The 18,206-nt window shown below is 39.7% G+C and overlaps 1 protein-coding gene across 1 annotated transcript in view; it reads right to left on the reverse strand.

Moving 5' to 3' along the window:
• Positions 1 to 3,575: 3,575 nt before the first annotated feature.
• LOC136851823 (uncharacterized) overlaps positions 3,576 to 18,206 on the reverse strand; it is a 15,563-nt gene continuing 932 nt past the window's right edge. Inside the window, exons 3-6 of the mRNA XM_067126134.1 lie at positions 17,409 to 18,199; positions 5,342 to 5,398; positions 4,687 to 4,743; positions 3,576 to 3,671 (exon numbers count right to left, since the gene is read on the reverse strand). Of these exons, the coding sequence (XP_066982235.1) occupies positions 3,576 to 3,671; positions 4,687 to 4,743; positions 5,342 to 5,398; positions 17,409 to 18,199 (1,001 nt within the window). The remainder of the gene's footprint in view (positions 3,672 to 4,686; positions 4,744 to 5,341; positions 5,399 to 17,408; positions 18,200 to 18,206) is intronic.

Raw genomic sequence — 18,206 nt, forward strand, 5'->3', positions numbered from 1 at the left:
GTGTAGCAAAACACGGACTCACTGCTTAAGCAACCAGAAAAAAAAAAAACACTCTCGCCCATGAACTGGCTTATTCCCTTCTAAGCCCTCACTACACCCAAAACAGAAAGAACACTCACATAAAAATATCCCTTCCCCTTCAAAACCCTCTGTGCTGCAAAAATACCTGGAAGCAATTTCCCAACCTAAAAAAAAACACACTCCAATGCTCTCAAGACACATAAACACACTTACACCAGCACAGGCCATTAGCTACTGACCATGAATCATCTGACTATCTTGACCAAATACAAAAAACACCTAGGTCATCAAAAGTACTACCAACTGAACGTCTCAAAGATTATTGGAACACACCCTATTGGGGCCTAATTTTGTCGTTACCAGTCCCTTCAGAAGCTGTCAAAGGTCATAAGGTCAAGCTGCCACCACTATTATACAAGGTCAGATAAGGTCATAACCTCTAACCACACTTGTAATAAGGTCAGTGACATAACTAACTCATATCTCAAAAGAACTCATGGTAGCGATGGTTTTGGCTTGCTCATTGGGTAAGCATTTTCTCTCTCTTTCTCTCAATCAACTCCTCCCACTCAACGACCTCCCCCCCCCAAACTCACTCTCTCTCTCGTTGTCCAAGTCACTAACTGAACTAAGGAAGAACAGCAAAAACATGTCTACAAAAATATAGTTTATTCATTAGTCTAACATGGTAAATAGTTTGGAGTCAAAATAGGAATGAAATGGGAATATCTGCAGCCCAGAATTGTTAACCCAAGTAAAAATCATAACAGTGCTATCAAGGTCCACAAGTTGAGTCTCTACAACAAAAAAGAGTCAAAATAAGTCACTGTAGTCATGATAAGTCAAATTCCCCTCCACTTATATTGACCTCTACTCAATACATCTGAGGGAGCAAAGGGAAAAACAAAACTTTCAAAAACAGGCACAGATAAAAATAAATGTGGGATATTTCCCACGTTACCCCAAAAGAAATACGCCTAATTAGACATGGCAAAATAAAAAATCAATAAAAATCAAAGAGACGGCAGATAGAAATAAATGGGGGAAAAAGATATCCAAATCGGTACATGTTAAACAATGTCATTAAAACCCATTCAGGTTTTTTGAAAATAAAGTTTCAACTCACCTCACAGTCAGTACACAATGTCTTCCACAAAAGCAGATCTGAGCACAAGGGAATCTCAGCCCGAAATGTCTAACCTGTACTCAAATTGGATCATTCACACTCTATGACACGCCCACGAAAGCGAACTCACGAACGAATGCTCTGCCGGAACTTGACGACTTCCGGCTATCGGAACATTCCATCATGGCCAGAGCATCACCCAAGGCATGATGCCCTTTGTCTTTCTGGGAAACCAGGCTGATGCCAGGCCTTTGTCTGTACACTTGCTGAATACATAGGTACTGTTTCCAATTACCTTTGCCCAGAATATCTCTAAGAAAAATGCTTAGCTAAAAAAAAAAGAACGAAATATATAACATAATCATCCCAAATGTTTTTCACATAGGTTCGTGTGTTGTTTCCTGTTCTTTGTTGCCAAACCCTAATGGGTACCTGGAATAAGGAGAATGGGTGATAACATGTGACTTCACCTTGGACTAAAATTTTATTGCTGGGATTGATTTATTAGGAGCTAAGCCATTTTGTCACCTGTCAGTTTCTTTTGTAAGCTCCTTTGAGAAAGAACAGTGTCTGCACTATAAAAAACCAGGTTTTGACATAGGAAAAACCTATTTTTGGTAGCCACTGTGAGTCCTCAAACCCACCAACTTTCCCTGACAAAAAGGCACGGGACTGGGGTAAATGTTTATCTTGCACAGACCTGGAGTGTAGTGAGGAAAATAGACAACATACTTGCTCTTGTAACTATCTGTGTGAGTAGGATGAATGAAAACAAAGGCATTCGTCGTAGGATAGGAGACAGGGTCCTCTCTTGTAACTGATTCTTTGAGATTGGTTGGTCTGACTTATGAATCCCTCTGGGGCAGGGGATTGGGGGGCATGGAGAGGGTATAACTCCTTTGAGGGTTCACAGTGGCTACCATATATACCTAGGTTTTCCTATGTCAAAACCTGTTAGTTTATATATATATATATATATATATATATATATATATATATATATATATATATATATATATATATATATATATATATATATATATATATATATATATATATAAACTAAGTGATGTCAGGCAGTGCAGCCGATCAAGACTACAGTCTACCCAAAGCCAAATCAAAAGTCCTTCAAAAGAAGGCACTGTGCTTACCCCATACAAAAATGGGAAAAACACGTTAAAAGAAGAAGAAGAAGATGATTAAGCAACATAAGTATTCAGTCAAAACTGGGCAAACTTCCAATGCTATATTCTTATGTTTAAGTGAAAACTCTCGCACGATAAACTGGACTGAAAGTTCAGTGATTCCAGATCGAAAGATTTCTCTTCAAGAAATCTTTTGGAATCCGCTATTATACAGCTGACTTCCAGCTGTAATTTTAACCTTAAGCCCTGGCATGTATTATTTGGACCCCTGTATTAGAAAAATGCTCAAGAATAACCCAAAAGATAAAATCACTGACTTAATTACAAATTAGTTACCTTACATATATTTCCTATGTATTCGTATGTTTAATATAATTTTTTATTTGTGAAAATGTTCATCTTGCAAAAATTGTTACTGTTTAAAAAAAAAAGAGAATGATTAAGTTGTACTTTCATAACATTTTTTGTTAGTCAGTCAACTTATATAATCTTTTAATTGCCCTGTACCTGCTTCTGAATGGTTGATCCTTATCCTTTGTAAAACCTCTTGAATATTTAACACTGTTTTGGCAGTTCTACTAATTCTTCAATTGTGTTGGATTCCAGGTTCATATTTTTTCCTTTGTAATCCCCATCTGTCATTTATATGAGCTTTCTTTGTAAACTTTTTACATTTCTTCGGTCTGCTAAGCAAAGGACGACAAGTCGAAAGACCTCGCAGCACTCCATTGTTTCTCTTTCCTTCGTGGATTTTGTCTTTATTTATATATTCATCACGTTCCATATCTTCGTGATTCAGTTATACATATGTGGGTGTATATATATATATATATATATATATATATATATATATATATATATATATATATATATATGTATATATATATATATATATATATATATGTATATATATATATATATATATATATAGTAAATAAGTTCATGAAAATTTTATATAAATCCTTTTCCTTATTATATATATATATATATATATATATATATATATATATATATATATATATATATATATATATATATATATATATATATATATATATATATATATATATATATATATTATATATATATATATACATACATATATACATATATATACATATATATATATATATATATATATATATATATATATATATATATATATATATATATATATATATATATACATATATATATTATATATATATAATATATATATATATATATATATATATATATATATATATATATATATATTAAGGCAAAGGATTCACATAAAATTTTTATGAACTTGCTCCAGGTCTTTGTTCAGCATCTGATGCAGGTCCTGCAGGTCCTGCAGGCCCCTCAGGTCCTGCACCTAGGCTACCAGATTGTCCCTACAAGTTACAGAAAATTTTGTGATAATGTAGTTTGTAACGAAAGGCTGTTTGAATCTCTACCATTTTCTAATAATGTACAATCATCACTTTTCAAATAATATAGAATATTTAGCATAACGTGAACTGAGCACAAATTTGCAGTGGTTACTCAATCAGTTTCTTCACTTGGACCTCCAGGTGTGTCACGGGCGATGAGGGATCAATAATCATATTTAAAATAAAAGCACATATGGGTCCACACTGAGAAATTCTCATGAGTTTGTTTGTGGTTCTAACTTTGTCATTCAAATACACCACGGTAAAGTGCAGTATCACCCTACCATAATAGTGCGCCTCAAAATTACGTGGTTGGTTATAATTTCAAAAAACAGTAGTTGTATCTCGAAGGGCTGGGCTGCCAGCTGGCCCCTGTGAGTTGAAGAATGCAACCAGCATTTTCATACACAATATAGTACGACTTATAAACTGGGGGAGTTACAACATCAATAGCCACATTTACTATAAACAAAAAGTACATAGGAGCGGGTCCATATTAAGAAATTTCTGTGATTTTGTATGTGGATTCTAAGCTTGTCATTCAATTGGAATCAAGTACTTTCAGCCATGTGGTAACAATAACAGTGCCCCACGAAATTACATGGTTGATTTTTATCCAACAAAATATATAATTTAGATAATGTACATGATTATAACCGATGTGTCATTGAATGATAAACCTATTAATCGCAGATTAGGCGTTGGATGTCCAACTTTATACGATTTTTGAGTCTACAAAAATCTGACTGAATAATTAATAAGCACTTATACAGTACGCACCCTTTCATGTGAACTATTTTAATATTACAGCCCACCATAACTGTAATTTCTATGATATTTTGTGTTAACTTTAAAAAATGACAAATGATTTTCTTTAGTAATGGATAATGCTATCAGCATAACACTTATGTACGAAATTTTTCATATAGTAACAAGATAAAAGGTACAAAATTACATAAACTAATTTCGAACTTACTGAAGGTCCTTGTGCAGGAATAGTTGTACCTCCAAGACTTGGGCTACTAGTTGGACCCTGCAAGTTGAAGAAAATTTCTCATAAGGAAATGGTCTCTATAACTTTCTAGCAAACAGTCATAGTGTACAGCCACCAGTTTTCATATACAACAGGATATTTAGCATAACTTATAAAATGAAGGAGTTGGGACATCGACAGCAACATTTACTATAAACAAAAAGTACATAGGAAAGGTTCCATCTTAAGAAATTTACGGGAACTTCGTGTGTGGATTCTAAATTTAGTATTCAAGGAGAATTAAGAAACTTCAGCCAAATGCTAACAAATGCTTATTACACATACAAAAAGGGGCAGCAATGTTTCTACATCAGTGCCCCTCGAAACTACGAGGCTGATTTTTACTCCACAAAAATATTAATTTAAAGAACTTATATGGCAATTAACGATATGTCATTGTTTTGCATTGCAAGATAAACCCTTTTAGTGTGAACTACTTTACTCTAGCAATGCATCATAAATAAAATTTCTTGTTATTTTGTGTTAACTGTGATAAAATGTCACATGCTTATCTTCAGTACGAATCACGTCCAAAATTTTTTATATAGTAACAAGTTAAAAGGAACACAATTACATAAAAAAATTATTATGAACTTACTGAAGGTCCTTGTGTAACAGCAGTTGTGCCTCCAAGACCTGGGCCACTAGTTGGCCCCTGCAAGTCAAAGAAAATTTCTCATAAAAATGGAATCTTTTTTTTCTAGCAAAATGTCATAATTTACAACCACCATTTTCCATTTACAGTAATATATTTAGCATAACTTATAAAATGAGAGAGTTATGACATTATTAGTCACATTTACTATAAAAAAATACATAGGAAAGGGTCCATATGATGAAATTCTTGTGAATTTGTATGTGGATTCTGAGCTTGGTATTCAAGGAGAATTAAGTACCTCCAGCCACATGCTGACAAATGCTTATTACACCTCCACAGAGGTGTATTCAGCCCTTCGAAACTACATGGTTAATTTCTATTCCACAAAATATACAATTGGTAGAACTTTCATGACAATAAATGAAATGTCATTGTTTTGTATTGAAAGTAGCAAATTGTTTTTATACTAGTCACTCTAACATTTAGCTTGTGAAATCGAATAGGCATTTGTGAAAGATCGTATTGGCACCTCAAAAGAAAAAAGGTATTTTGTGAATTACAGCTGCAGCTAATAAGGTATTTGTATTTGCAAAAACCATGGCTTTTTTTTATTTTTGTAAGTGCTGTTCAAATTGATTTATTATGGTGTTTAAATCAATTTACCTTTTGCAAGGGATTTATTACTTCATCAGTTCATACAGGCATCCCTGATAGGAATTTCTGCTTGCTGTACTTTCTACACTGCCAGGTGCCTTGCCTTAATCAGTTCATGCAGGCTTCCCCGATGGGAAAATTCTGCTTGCTGTACTTTCTATACTGCCAGGCAGTGATGACATGGCTGCCTTGGCTCACCAGTTCATGCAGGCTTCCCTGATAGAAAATTCAGTTTGCTGTACTTTCTATACTGCCAAGCAGTGGTGATACAACTGCTGTGGCTCATCAGCTCATGCCAGCTTCCCTGATGGGAAAATTCTGCTTTCTATACAGCCAGGCAGTGATGATGCAAATGTCTTGGCTCAGTTCATACAGGCATCCCTGATAGAAAATTCCGTTTGCTGTACTTTCTATACTGCCAAGCAGTGGTGATACAATTGCTGTGGTTCATCAGCTCATGCAAGCTTTCCTGATGGGAAAATTCCGCTAGCAGTACTTTCAGAATTCCGGGAGGAAATCATGAACGGTATTAAGGATGACCCCATGAGTGTAACTCCTTTAAGGACTCACTTGCTACTGAGCATCAGCATATCAGAGATGCTATCCATGACTCCCAGGAGGGATTCATGTCTGTCCTGGATATGGAATCCAGTGTGATATGTAAAAATTTCTCATCCCTTAAACTAATGGACTGATAGGCTGCACAGTCTGCCCAGGCAGAGACAGGTTTCTCACTAAAAATCTTAGGTCATGGGAACAGGGTGATAAAAAACCTAAGCCCAAAAAGAGGTTGAATCTGTTGTCTAGATCCCTGTTGAAATCAGAATGGATAATAAGAAACAGCATACTTACTCACAGAACTCCGACTGGTAAAATAGTTTCTCCTACTTCAAAACCTGCTATATGTACACACATATATATATACATACAAACACACACACACACACATATATGTATAATATATATATATATATATATATATATATATATATATATATATATATATATATATATATATATATATAAAAAAGCTCTGCAGTTATTGTAAACTGCTCACTGTAGTGAATGCATTTTTCTTCACTATTTCTCTTGTCATATGAACAGCAGAATGTCTGTGATTATTGAAATTTATTTTCAGTGATGATTTTACACAGATTCTACAGCAGCTGGGGTAAAATCTTAAGAAATAAGTCGTGCATTTCCACATTAATTTTTCTCGAACTGAGATAAAGCAACGAATGTATTGTTATGTCCATTTATAGTGACAGGATACATGTTCAAGAGAGGAAGCAGTGTCAGACAAGTCATTTTAGTCATTAAAGTTTTTCATGGGAAACACAACATTCCCATTTCCTTTCTTATTTGCTTCAGAACCTTGCAAATGAGCAGAATGATGGATGCTGCCATGTGAATACTATGTCACATCTTGTTTACAAAGTGGAATATTACTGTATTATTAAATGTTAATGAAGACATGTCATTGTAAAATTCGTTTCCAGGAACCTGGTACTGTATCTGGTGAAGGCGCTTCTTCAGACATGCCAGCTGGGCCTAAGGTGAGTCTTACTCTTAGTTCTATTTAACCTTAAAATGTTATTTTCTATAGACATCCATTATATATATATATATATATATATATATATATATATATATATATATATATATGTTTGCTTAAAATCACAATGACACAGATGTACCACAGAGAACATGAATCAATGGAACACAGTGTATAAACCCTGACCTGTTTTGTCTTTGCATCCAAGACATCTTTTAGAGGACTGATACATACGTAGTGGCAGAAATGTGCAGCCACACATACAGACAGCCGGTGGGAAACCTGATATTCACACCTGAGAGAAGGGAAAAGAAGAGGGGTGGGGGAGCAGTCAACTTGTTAGCGTTTGAAGTCAGTATTCGATAATCAAGTCTGTTTACCTATACAGGCGGGCTCACACCTTCACTCTAGACCCATATCAACTGCCTCTCTTTGGTCCATAGATTTCTTCGAATCAGCAAATTCATTTCATGTCTTTGTGTAAAATCCTAATACACTTTTCTTCACATTTTTTAATATAATTAATATCGAGTAGGATCCTTCTTTTTCATTTTTTGAAATCCGAACATTAAACAAAATCATTCCACGCCCTGTAAAATGGTTCTGGTTAGTTGACAATATGTGCTTGGCCAGGGAATGAAAATGTAAAAACTTTGTTCGGTAAATAAAATGAACTTCTGAGGGGTTCAGAGCCGATGAAACGGGTTTTTGGCAACGCCTTTTTGTCAAAGCATCGGATAAAGGTGAAAGTTGGAAAGTGTATATTTTTAAACCCTTGAGAGGTTCAAGAAATGTCAGAAGTGAAAGACTGATCCTTTATTATTCTCAACAGGTGTTTATAATGTGGAAAGCGGACGGAAAGGTAGCGGGTGACCTGAGGCCCCCCGCTGCGTCCATACAGAGGTTGTGTTTGTTAACAGGCATAAAAAGACATAAATAATGCGTTACAGAACATGTAAAAGGCAGATGTATATATCGGCGGACAGGCCGTACAATGATGCATACAGTGAGATATATAAAGAATCTGAAATAAAAACAAGTAACATATATGACGTGATAAATGTACATATGAAGAGCGAAACACAAGAATGGAGAGGCAATTTGATGCCCTTGCAAATACTGGCCCCCCAAGACAATAATTAGAGGAATTATTGGATGAGACAGCATTAATCACGCAAACATTGAGGCAGTTGGAGAGGGCCCCTACTCCTGGAGAACTATGGGCGTGGGGTGGAACTGACATCTGGGGTTGGCTCGATGTGTCCCCTGGGCTGCTCAGGACCCCGCTTGGTGGGGGAGCAGGTGTGTCTGTGGGGAGGTACTGAGGGGGAACTCTGGGGCACCTGCCTGCTTCCTCACGTACTTCGCTTTCCAACAGGAATGCCGACTTCAATCTGTCGATGGTGACCCAGTCTTCTCGCCTGTGGATGTCAAGGAGGTATGCCTGATGACTCAGTGGGACCCCCTGTAGGGCCCGGTTAAGGGCAGACGACGGGCGTCCACCCTGATGAAGACGTAGGCGCAGGAGTCTAAGGTGGGAGGGCTGTAGGTGGTGGTTCTGTCGGTGAAGGTCTTATGGCAGGGCATGAACTTCTGTGCGAGTTCCCTAAGCCTCGGGAGTGGGGTGTTGGCACCGTCAGCAGGAAGAATTCTCCAGGAATGGCCAGTGTCTCCCCGTAGACTTTCTCAGCAGGGGAGGCATCGCCACTTGCTGTTGATGCGGTGCGGAGACCCAGCAGAACCCAGGGTAGCTGTTCCTTCCACCTCTCATCGGTGCAACGTGCCATGAGAGCTGCCTTAAGAGGGTGGTGCGCACTCTCGACCATGCTGTTCGCTGCAGGGTTGTAGGCCGCCGTGCTGTGCAGAGTTGTACCCATCAGACGTGCCAAGGAGACCCAGAGCTCTGACAGGAAGGTTGGACCCTTGTCTGTGGTGATGCTGTCTGACACTCCGAAATGACTGATCCAACTGGAGAGGAGGGCCTCCGCGCATGATGCTGTCGATGCCTCCTCCATGGGGGTTGCCTCGGGCCAGCAGGTGGAGCGGTCTATGGCTTGTCAGGAGGTATCTGGCTCCTCCCGACTGTGGAAGAGGCCCGACGATGTCCATGTGGATGTGGCCGAAACACCGACGAGGCTTGGGTAAGTCGCCGACCCCAGACTGTGTGTGCTGGGATGTTTTGCTCGCCTGGCATGGGATGCAGCCCCTTGCCCACGGTCGGACATCCCTTGTTGATGCCATGCCAGACGAACTTGTCAGTCATGAGGCACGCTGTTGTGCACCCTGATGGATGGGAGAGACCATGGACTATGTCGAACACCTGCTTCCTCCTCGAAGCAGGCACTAGGGGGCGGGGGAGACATGTGCTGGTGTCGCAGAGGAGAGTTGTGTTTGAGTTTGCTAAGGGCATGTCTTCCCACTTGAGAGCCATCACTGCCGTCCTGTAGTCTGCCGTCTCTGGGTCTGCTGCTTGTTCTCTTGCCAGGTCTTCGTAGTCGATGCCTAGGTGAAGTGAATTGATCTCTACCCTTGACAGGGCGTCGACTACTTGATTCTTCCTGCCAGGGACGTAGTTGATGGTGCACCCGAATTCGGAGATGGCGGTCAGGTGTCGCTGTTGCCTTGCAGACCACACATCTCCCGGCTTTGCAAATGCGTGCACCAAGGGTTTGTGATCTGTTAGGATTGTGAATTTGGTCTCCTCCAGCAGGTATATTAAGTGTCTCACAGCCTGGTAGATAGCCAGCAGCTCCCTGTCAAAGGCACTGTAGTGGGTCTCTGCTGGTGAAAACTTGTGGCTGAAGAAGGCCAAGGGTTGGGGGGTGCCATTCACTAACTGTTCGAGTAATGCACTGCAGGCGATGTTGCTGGCGTCTGTTGTCAGTCTAAGGGCAGCTGCGAGATTTTGGTGAGTCGAGGTAGTGTCACTGGAGAGGGCCCTCTTTGTTTCAATGAATGCCTGCTGCTGCGGAGCCTCCCAAGTTAGTGTTTTTGGCTTGCCCTTCAGGATGACGTCGGGGGTACATAGTGCTGGCGACGTTTGGGATGAAACGTCAGTATTAGTTTATCATCCCTAAAAACTCCTGAAGGGCCTTGAAGGTTTGTGGTCTTGGGAAATTCTCTACAGCTGTTACATTAGAGGCCGTGGGGCGTACTCCTGCTGCGGAAATCTCGTGCCCGAGGAAGTCTACTTTTTCTTTCCCGAAAATGCACTTGTCAAACCTGACAACTAATCTGCTGTCCTGCAGATGTTTCAGGACGGTGCGGACGTGGCAAAGGTGTTCCTCTGGGGACCTGCAAAAGATGAGAATGTCATCAACGTAGCAGATACAGAAAGGCAGATCCCCAAGATGGTGTCCATCAGGCGCTGGAATGTGGCACCTACGGTCCCGAGACCGAAGGTGGAATAGGAAAATGTGTAACTTACGAAGGGCGTGATGATGGCGGTCTTTGGGATGTCGTCGGGATGCACAGGGACTTGGAAGTATGACTTCAAGCAGGTCCATCTTGGAGAAAATCTTTGCTCCATGGAGGGCGCCCATTAGGTCTTGCATGTTAGGGAGGGGGTAGTGGTCTGGTGTTGTCAGTAAATTCAGACGCCGATAGTCCCCGCAGGGCCTTCATGAACCATCGGATTTCTTTACAATGTGGAGGGGAAAAGCCCACGGCTTGATTTTTTTTTTTTACAGACGCCCATCTGTTCCATCTCTGCGAAGGTCCTTTTGGCATCTTGTAACTTCTCGGGGGACAGCCATCAGAACTTGGCATGGGTTGGTGGGCCCGTCATGGTGATTTGATGGAAGATGCCATGTTTTGCTGAAGCCCCCGGTGACTGGCATAGCTCTGGTTTGAATACGTCTGGGAACTCCTGTAGGAGGGACGTGTAGCCGTTGGGGGCTGTGGAGCAGATGGCGAGCATTCCACGTCGGTGGAGAGCTGACGAGAGTGGCAGGTTCCTGTGTCGAGGAGGTGTTGCCTTGTGACGTCGACCAGAAGTCTGTGGTGCCCTAGGAAATGTATGCCCAGCAGGGGGAACTTTACCTTCACGATGACAAAAGGCCAGTTGTATCTGCGGCCCAGATTTGAGATAGTATGGGTCATCGTGCCATACGTGTGGATGGGAGTTCCATTTGCTGCTATGATGGCAGGTGTTGAGCCAGGTACCTTCTCTAAATCTTCCTTGGATAGCGAGAAGACCAACTGCATTGCCCCCGTGTCTACCAGCAGGCGCCGTTCCGAAATTTTGTCTCTGATAAAGAAACCTGCTGGTCGGGGGGGGGGAGCTGGATTTCGCGGCCACAGCTGTTACTTGTGACCGCTTTTGTTGTTTTTTGTAAAGGAACAGGGAGGCCTGCAGTTTCTGGCGTTGGTTCCGAATTTTCTGTGGAAGCAGCACCATGCCAGGTTTGACCATGTCCTGTGTTCCCTGAATGGTGGCTTCTTCCTGTAAACAGTGTTGGTGTCTCCATTGTCGTTCTCCTCCGTCAGGCTGCAGGTTCCCAGGGCTGCGGCTGCGAGTAGCAGTGTGTTTCGAGGCCTTGGTGGCCAAAGGAGAATCGCTCGTTAAATCTACCTTCCTTCTCCTCCCATTCTTGTTGCGGCCTGGCAGTGTTACCAACCCCCGTAGTTTTTCCCAGGCTTCCCTGGATGATGCTTCTCCGAGGGGCTGGGATAACAGGTCGAGTGTGTGCTGCACTCTCTCGGTCACAGGCATGGAGTAGGTTTGCATCAGTTTATCCTTCAAGGCTGCGTATGTGACCTTGTCTGGTTGCGCGTCGAGCCAGGGGGAGATTCTGTTGAACACCTCTTCTGGGAGTGCCATCATGGTGATGTCAGATTTGATAGCATCGTCTGAGATGTGCGCCATGCGAAAGTGCGTGTCTGCATGCAGGAACCATGATGCCATGTTCTGCCGTGAGAATGGGGGAAGTTTGACTGCATCTGGCTTTGTTGGCGAGAGAGGTGTACAGATGATGCTCGCGGGTTCGCACCGAGGTTCAGCTTCCGACATCTTTACTACTCAGGCACCAAAACGCGTGAAAATGTGCAATATTGAGTCAGTTAATGGTGCTGATTGTTCGAGTGGTCGAACGAAGTGCCAAAATGTGCCCTATTTTGGGTACGCCGTATTTAGTCTGTTAATGGCACAGTTTCCACCAGGGAGGGAGCTATCAGAGGCCTGAACTTTAACACCATAGTTAGTCTGCTAAAGGGTCTCTGATGGTAGGCTGTGGCTTTATTTAGTCCGTTAATGGCTGGGCCAAAACCGCGCTACCTGTCCCTCTCTGGGATCACCAGTGTGGGGTTCAAGAAATGTCAGAAGTGAAAGACTGATCCTTTACTATTCTTGACAGGTGTTTATAATGTGGAAAGTGGACGGAAAGGTAGCGGGCGACCTGAGGCCCCCCCTCTACGTCCATATATAATGTGTTACAGAACATGTAAAAGGCAGCTATATACATCGGCGGACAGGCCGTACAATGATGCATACAATGAGATACATAAAGAATCTGAAATAATAACAAGTAACATATATGACGTGATTAATGTACGTATGAAGAGTGAAACACAAGTTCAATAGTTCTGGTACCTATCAGAGTAAAAGTGTTTCCTATGCCAGGGTCATCAAAATCGCAGGTAAGGGTTTTGAACACTAGTAATGTTAGCATGTGATGTCATGAGGCTCCACCCACAGTGAAGAGACGTTTACGCATGGGGAAAAAGTCTCTTCACTGTGGCTCTGCCCACTTGCCGATGACATATTCATTAATTAATATTAGTACCAATCTTAGGCTTCAGCGATATCAATGACGGCAAGCAGGATTTGTCATCGTCCCCTTGATTGCATTATCATTCTCAATAATTTTATTATTATTGTTATTATTATCACTATTATTTTGTGGAGGTTTCATCGCAACTTCCAAAGCAGTTGTTGGGACTAATTTGTTAGTTTGGAATTCTTTCATTTTCTTGATATTCGTATCGTTTCTACTTTACAGACAATTCAGTGTATGTAATTCATCCACATAATGAACCAGTCTATAGCTCATTTGTTAGATCTACATCTATTCAGAGTGAGAATACAAAAAGACAATCTGTTTTGTTTTACCTCAGGTTTCGACACTATAGCCTTCTATTTGCAACAAGTCAGGAGCGGTCACTAGAAGTAGAATTCAAATGAAAAGCAATGATACTCCATTTCCCTCAATTGTTGGAGGTGTAAAGGTCAATGCCATTGTTTTATTTCAGTTAATGTAATCCACTTAAAGGTCAATGCCATTGTTTTATTTCAGTTAATGTAATCCACTGTTATTTCTCTTTTTTTTTATTTATATCATACAACACCTTAAACAGCGCTCGTATACCCGCTGCAAATAAAAGGTAATGGTAGGAGTCAAGATTCTGAGGGCAAGCTATTATTTACCTACCCAATATCGAACAAATGTAACATGATTGATATTGATATGCATGGAAAGGAAAATATATTGGAATCAGTTTGAAATGAGGAACGTGTTATAATCATTGTGTTTTAATAAATATGTTTTAGATGTACAAATAAAACGTCTAACACTATACATAATTTATTTACAAAATGTCATGGATATTGTCCGACTTCCAGTACTCCTCAAAATGACGGGACTGCCTGACAGCTCCTGCCCGCACTTCTGGGGTGGCTGAGTAGCTTTTACCCACCATAGAAATAATGACCTATTCACGCTATGGTAAATCTTGCCACGGTCTTCTCGACTGTATACAAAGTGGCAAGCCGTAGCACAAATGCAGTCCTGCAACCACGGCGACAATTCCATATCCTGCCGGCCATTATCGAATTTGTTGAAGCCTAGACTGTGTAAGCATCCCCATTTACCTGTTAGTGACGTACTGCCTACCTGGTGGGTGGGCGGAGCCTCATGATGTCATATGTTTACGTCACAAATGGTTTTAGGATCCTTGTCTGCGATTTTCTCGGTTCCGGCATCGGCGACTTCATTTTACTCTATAAATATCAAAGCTATCGAACTTGGGTACTTAAATAATACTTGCAAAAAGTAAGTAGGGTCATAAAATATACACTTGCCAACTTTTATAAAAAGGTGTTGCCGAAAAAACGTGTTTCACCGGCTCTGAATCCCTCAGTAGTCACATCAACAAAGTTTGCTATGGGAGTTGAAAGTGATACTAGCCTACCCTGCTTGGATTACCCATTACACAGAAGTAGTTGGGTTTAATTACAGGGTATACAGAAAACCTACCAAAAATTTCAGCCTATGTACATATTTATTCTGGTCAAGGCAATAAAGTTAAGCAATCAGTTTTCACATCCATGTTTTTAAGAGCAATGTGTATAAGTAGCCCTAAGTAAGTGAATGTTACAATAATTATAATAACTATAAACTAGACTGATAAACGCCAAAAAAATATGTAAAATGTATAGGTTTTAAGGAAGGAAGCTGACTAGGAACGAGAGCACATGCAAACCCGCCCACATAGATAAATAGATTTGCAAATACAGCACTGACTTCCCACAATGACGAGGTTACTGTATCTCCTCCTTTGACCCAACTGGCTGGTGTGAATATTTGGTTTGTACTGTCACTAGCTGGCGTATCTGTTGTAAATTTCTAACACGCAGATCAGCCCTCTAGATGATGTTCAAGATATATCGACGAAACCAGTCAGGAATTATACATGAGGTTTCAATTTCCCTGTGATATACCTGTACACACGAACACACACACAAATATATATATATATTATATATATAATATATTTGTGTGTTTGTGTGTTCGTGTGTACAGGTATATCACAGGGAAAATGAAACCTCATGTATAATTCCTGACTGGTTTCGTCGATATATCTTGAACATCTTCTAGAGGGCTGATATGAAGAAAATATAAATTTTTCAGTTGTTAATCATTTTAACTTCATAGCATTTATATTCTATATTTATCTCTAACAATGCTACGATGATTGCCTTTGTTTTTCCGTAAAATTATATGTTGTTGAAACCACTGATTAAAGTGGTATCTCTTTGTAACAGCTTGGTGGAGAACTTTTCACTGCTTGAAATTACCAACACAGGTGGCAGCCTGCTTTTCTCTGAGGCAAGGAAGGTCTAGACTCTAGACTCTAGAGAGTTAGTTCAACTCTGGGTTCCATCTTAGACAGCAGCGAGTGAAAGCCCAGAACATTATGGATTTTTCTAAAAGAGTTCTTCACTCGTCAGGGAACATTAATTGTCTCATATAAGCTACAGTAACCTCAATAAGCCATTGCCTCCCAACAACAGACGTCGAACACCTGATCCGTCACCGATGGACTTAATGACTCATTCCAGCAGTTCAAAGGATGGAAAATCTTGAGGTATGTCGTGTGATGTCATGGCTTTAAGGTTTTCATTAAGATTCACTAAACAATCTATTCCTTGCATTCACACTTATGGAAAATAAAGCTCACTAATTCAATGAATGCGCCCATCGAAAGCAGTTATTTTTGAATTGTTCCTTCTTGTTGTGACCGTACAGGTTTTGTTGATTTGTAGCATTTCATCTCTCCTAACATTTACATTTGAAATTATATCCATACTTATATCCATATTCTTATTCTGCTGTTTCGTTTATGCCACTAAAATTCTCCTCTATTTTCGTTAAGATATATTTTTGTCATATTTACTCACACGGATATTTAAATTACTCCAATTAGTAACTGACTTAGATTTTGCTCTCGTTATTTCCTGACGAATAGTATTTTCAGTGTCATTAATTCCCAAACTCTACATGTTTTTAGTGAGAGGGACGGAATTGCGGAGAATTGGGGGATCCGGTGCCGTCGGCCTTTCTTCATTTGGTGGACTCTTAAGCCCGGCAAAACTCAAGCAGTTCCCGATAAATTTACCCATTAAGATATTCATTAGTATTTGACTTAATGAATAAGTTTTGGGTTTTAGTCTGTTTATTCATTCTCTTCCCTAGGATTTCTGTTCAATATATATACATTATATATATATATATATATATATATATATATATATATATATATATATATATATATATATATATAGAGAGAGAGAGAGAGAGAGAGAGAGAGAGAGAGAGAGATGTCTTCGATACATTGACAGAAACCAGTCATGATTTATACCCAGTGTTTCATTTTTCCTGGGGTGCATCTACCCACACATATTATATCTATATATATATATTATATATATATAATTTATATATATGTATATATTCATATATATATATATATCTCTGTATTATATATATATATATATATATATATATATATATATATATATATATATATAGCTTATATACAGTATATACAGGTATATACTTATATATCTAAGTATAAATACATTTATATATAGATATATAAGTTAAGAGTATACCTCAATTTAACGAGACCACTGAGCTGATTAACAACTCTCCTAGGGCTGGCCCAAAGGATTAGATTTATTGTGGAATCTGAACCACATTATAACGAGAAATGAATTTCTATCACCAGGAATAAATTCCTCTAATTCTTCATTGGCTGGTCGGAGAATCGAACGTGGGACCAGCAGAGTACTGGCTGAGAACGATACCCACCCGTCCAATGAGGAACTATGTATGTATGTATGTATGTATGTATGTATGTATAGAAGTATATATATATATATATATATATATATATATATATATATATATATATATATATATATATATATGTGTGTGTGTGTGTGTGTGTGTGTGTGTGTGTATTTTCTCTTGAGCTTTGCAAGAGGTTATGTATGCACAAGCATTCAGACTAAGCAACAAAGCTGTAGGAGCTGCCATCATGTGATGGTAAAGTACAAAATATTAAGATAACACTTACTCTTGAAGAGACGGAACCAACTTCAGATGACAGAGTAGTACAGAATGGGTCATTAGGGTCGCAGGTGACTTCTTGAGAAGTAGTAGTCAGATTTGTAGTATTTACTGAGCAGTTAAAATCCTGGCCAGGTGTACATGCAACTGTTGTCTGAGTGGTAACATTAGTATTGATGTTGGTAGAAATAAGGCAACTTGAACTCTGACTGGGGTTACACAAGTTTTCAGGGGAAGTGAAATCAGCAGAAGCATTTGAAGTAACAGGGACGCTTGAAGTAGTAAGTGAAAGAGTCATATTAACAGTACAAGTAGGATCCTTGTTGGGGTCACACGCTCCTACTGTGGTGCTACTTCCTGAAGAGGTACCTGAAGTTGTTAAAGGAGTGCTTATGATGGTAGTGCACTTTGGATCCAGAGTGGCATTACATCTCTTGAGATCTTCAGGAGTACTTGAAGTGATGGATGGACTAGTTATATTACCAATGCATGTAGGATCCTTACCTGGATCACAAGCTGACACTGTGGTATTGAACTCTGCAGTAGCAGCAGAGGTAGCAGATGAAGTTTTCAAATTTGTAGCACATGTAGAGTCATTGGTGGGATCACAAACTCCAACCGAAGAAGAGAAAGGAGTACTTATATTCACAATACATGTGGGATCACTGGTGGGATCACATACTACAGATGTGGTAGTAATGTCTCCACCACCAACTGAAGTGCTTGCAAGGGTACTTATATTAGGAGTGCATGTGGGATCATTGCGAGGATTGCAGGCAATCTCTGTGGTACTTGACCCTGTAGT

The sequence above is a fragment of the Macrobrachium rosenbergii genome, chromosome 24 (genome assembly GCF_040412425.1).
Source record: "Macrobrachium rosenbergii isolate ZJJX-2024 chromosome 24, ASM4041242v1, whole genome shotgun sequence".
NCBI lineage: Eukaryota > Metazoa > Arthropoda > Malacostraca > Decapoda > Palaemonidae > Macrobrachium > Macrobrachium rosenbergii.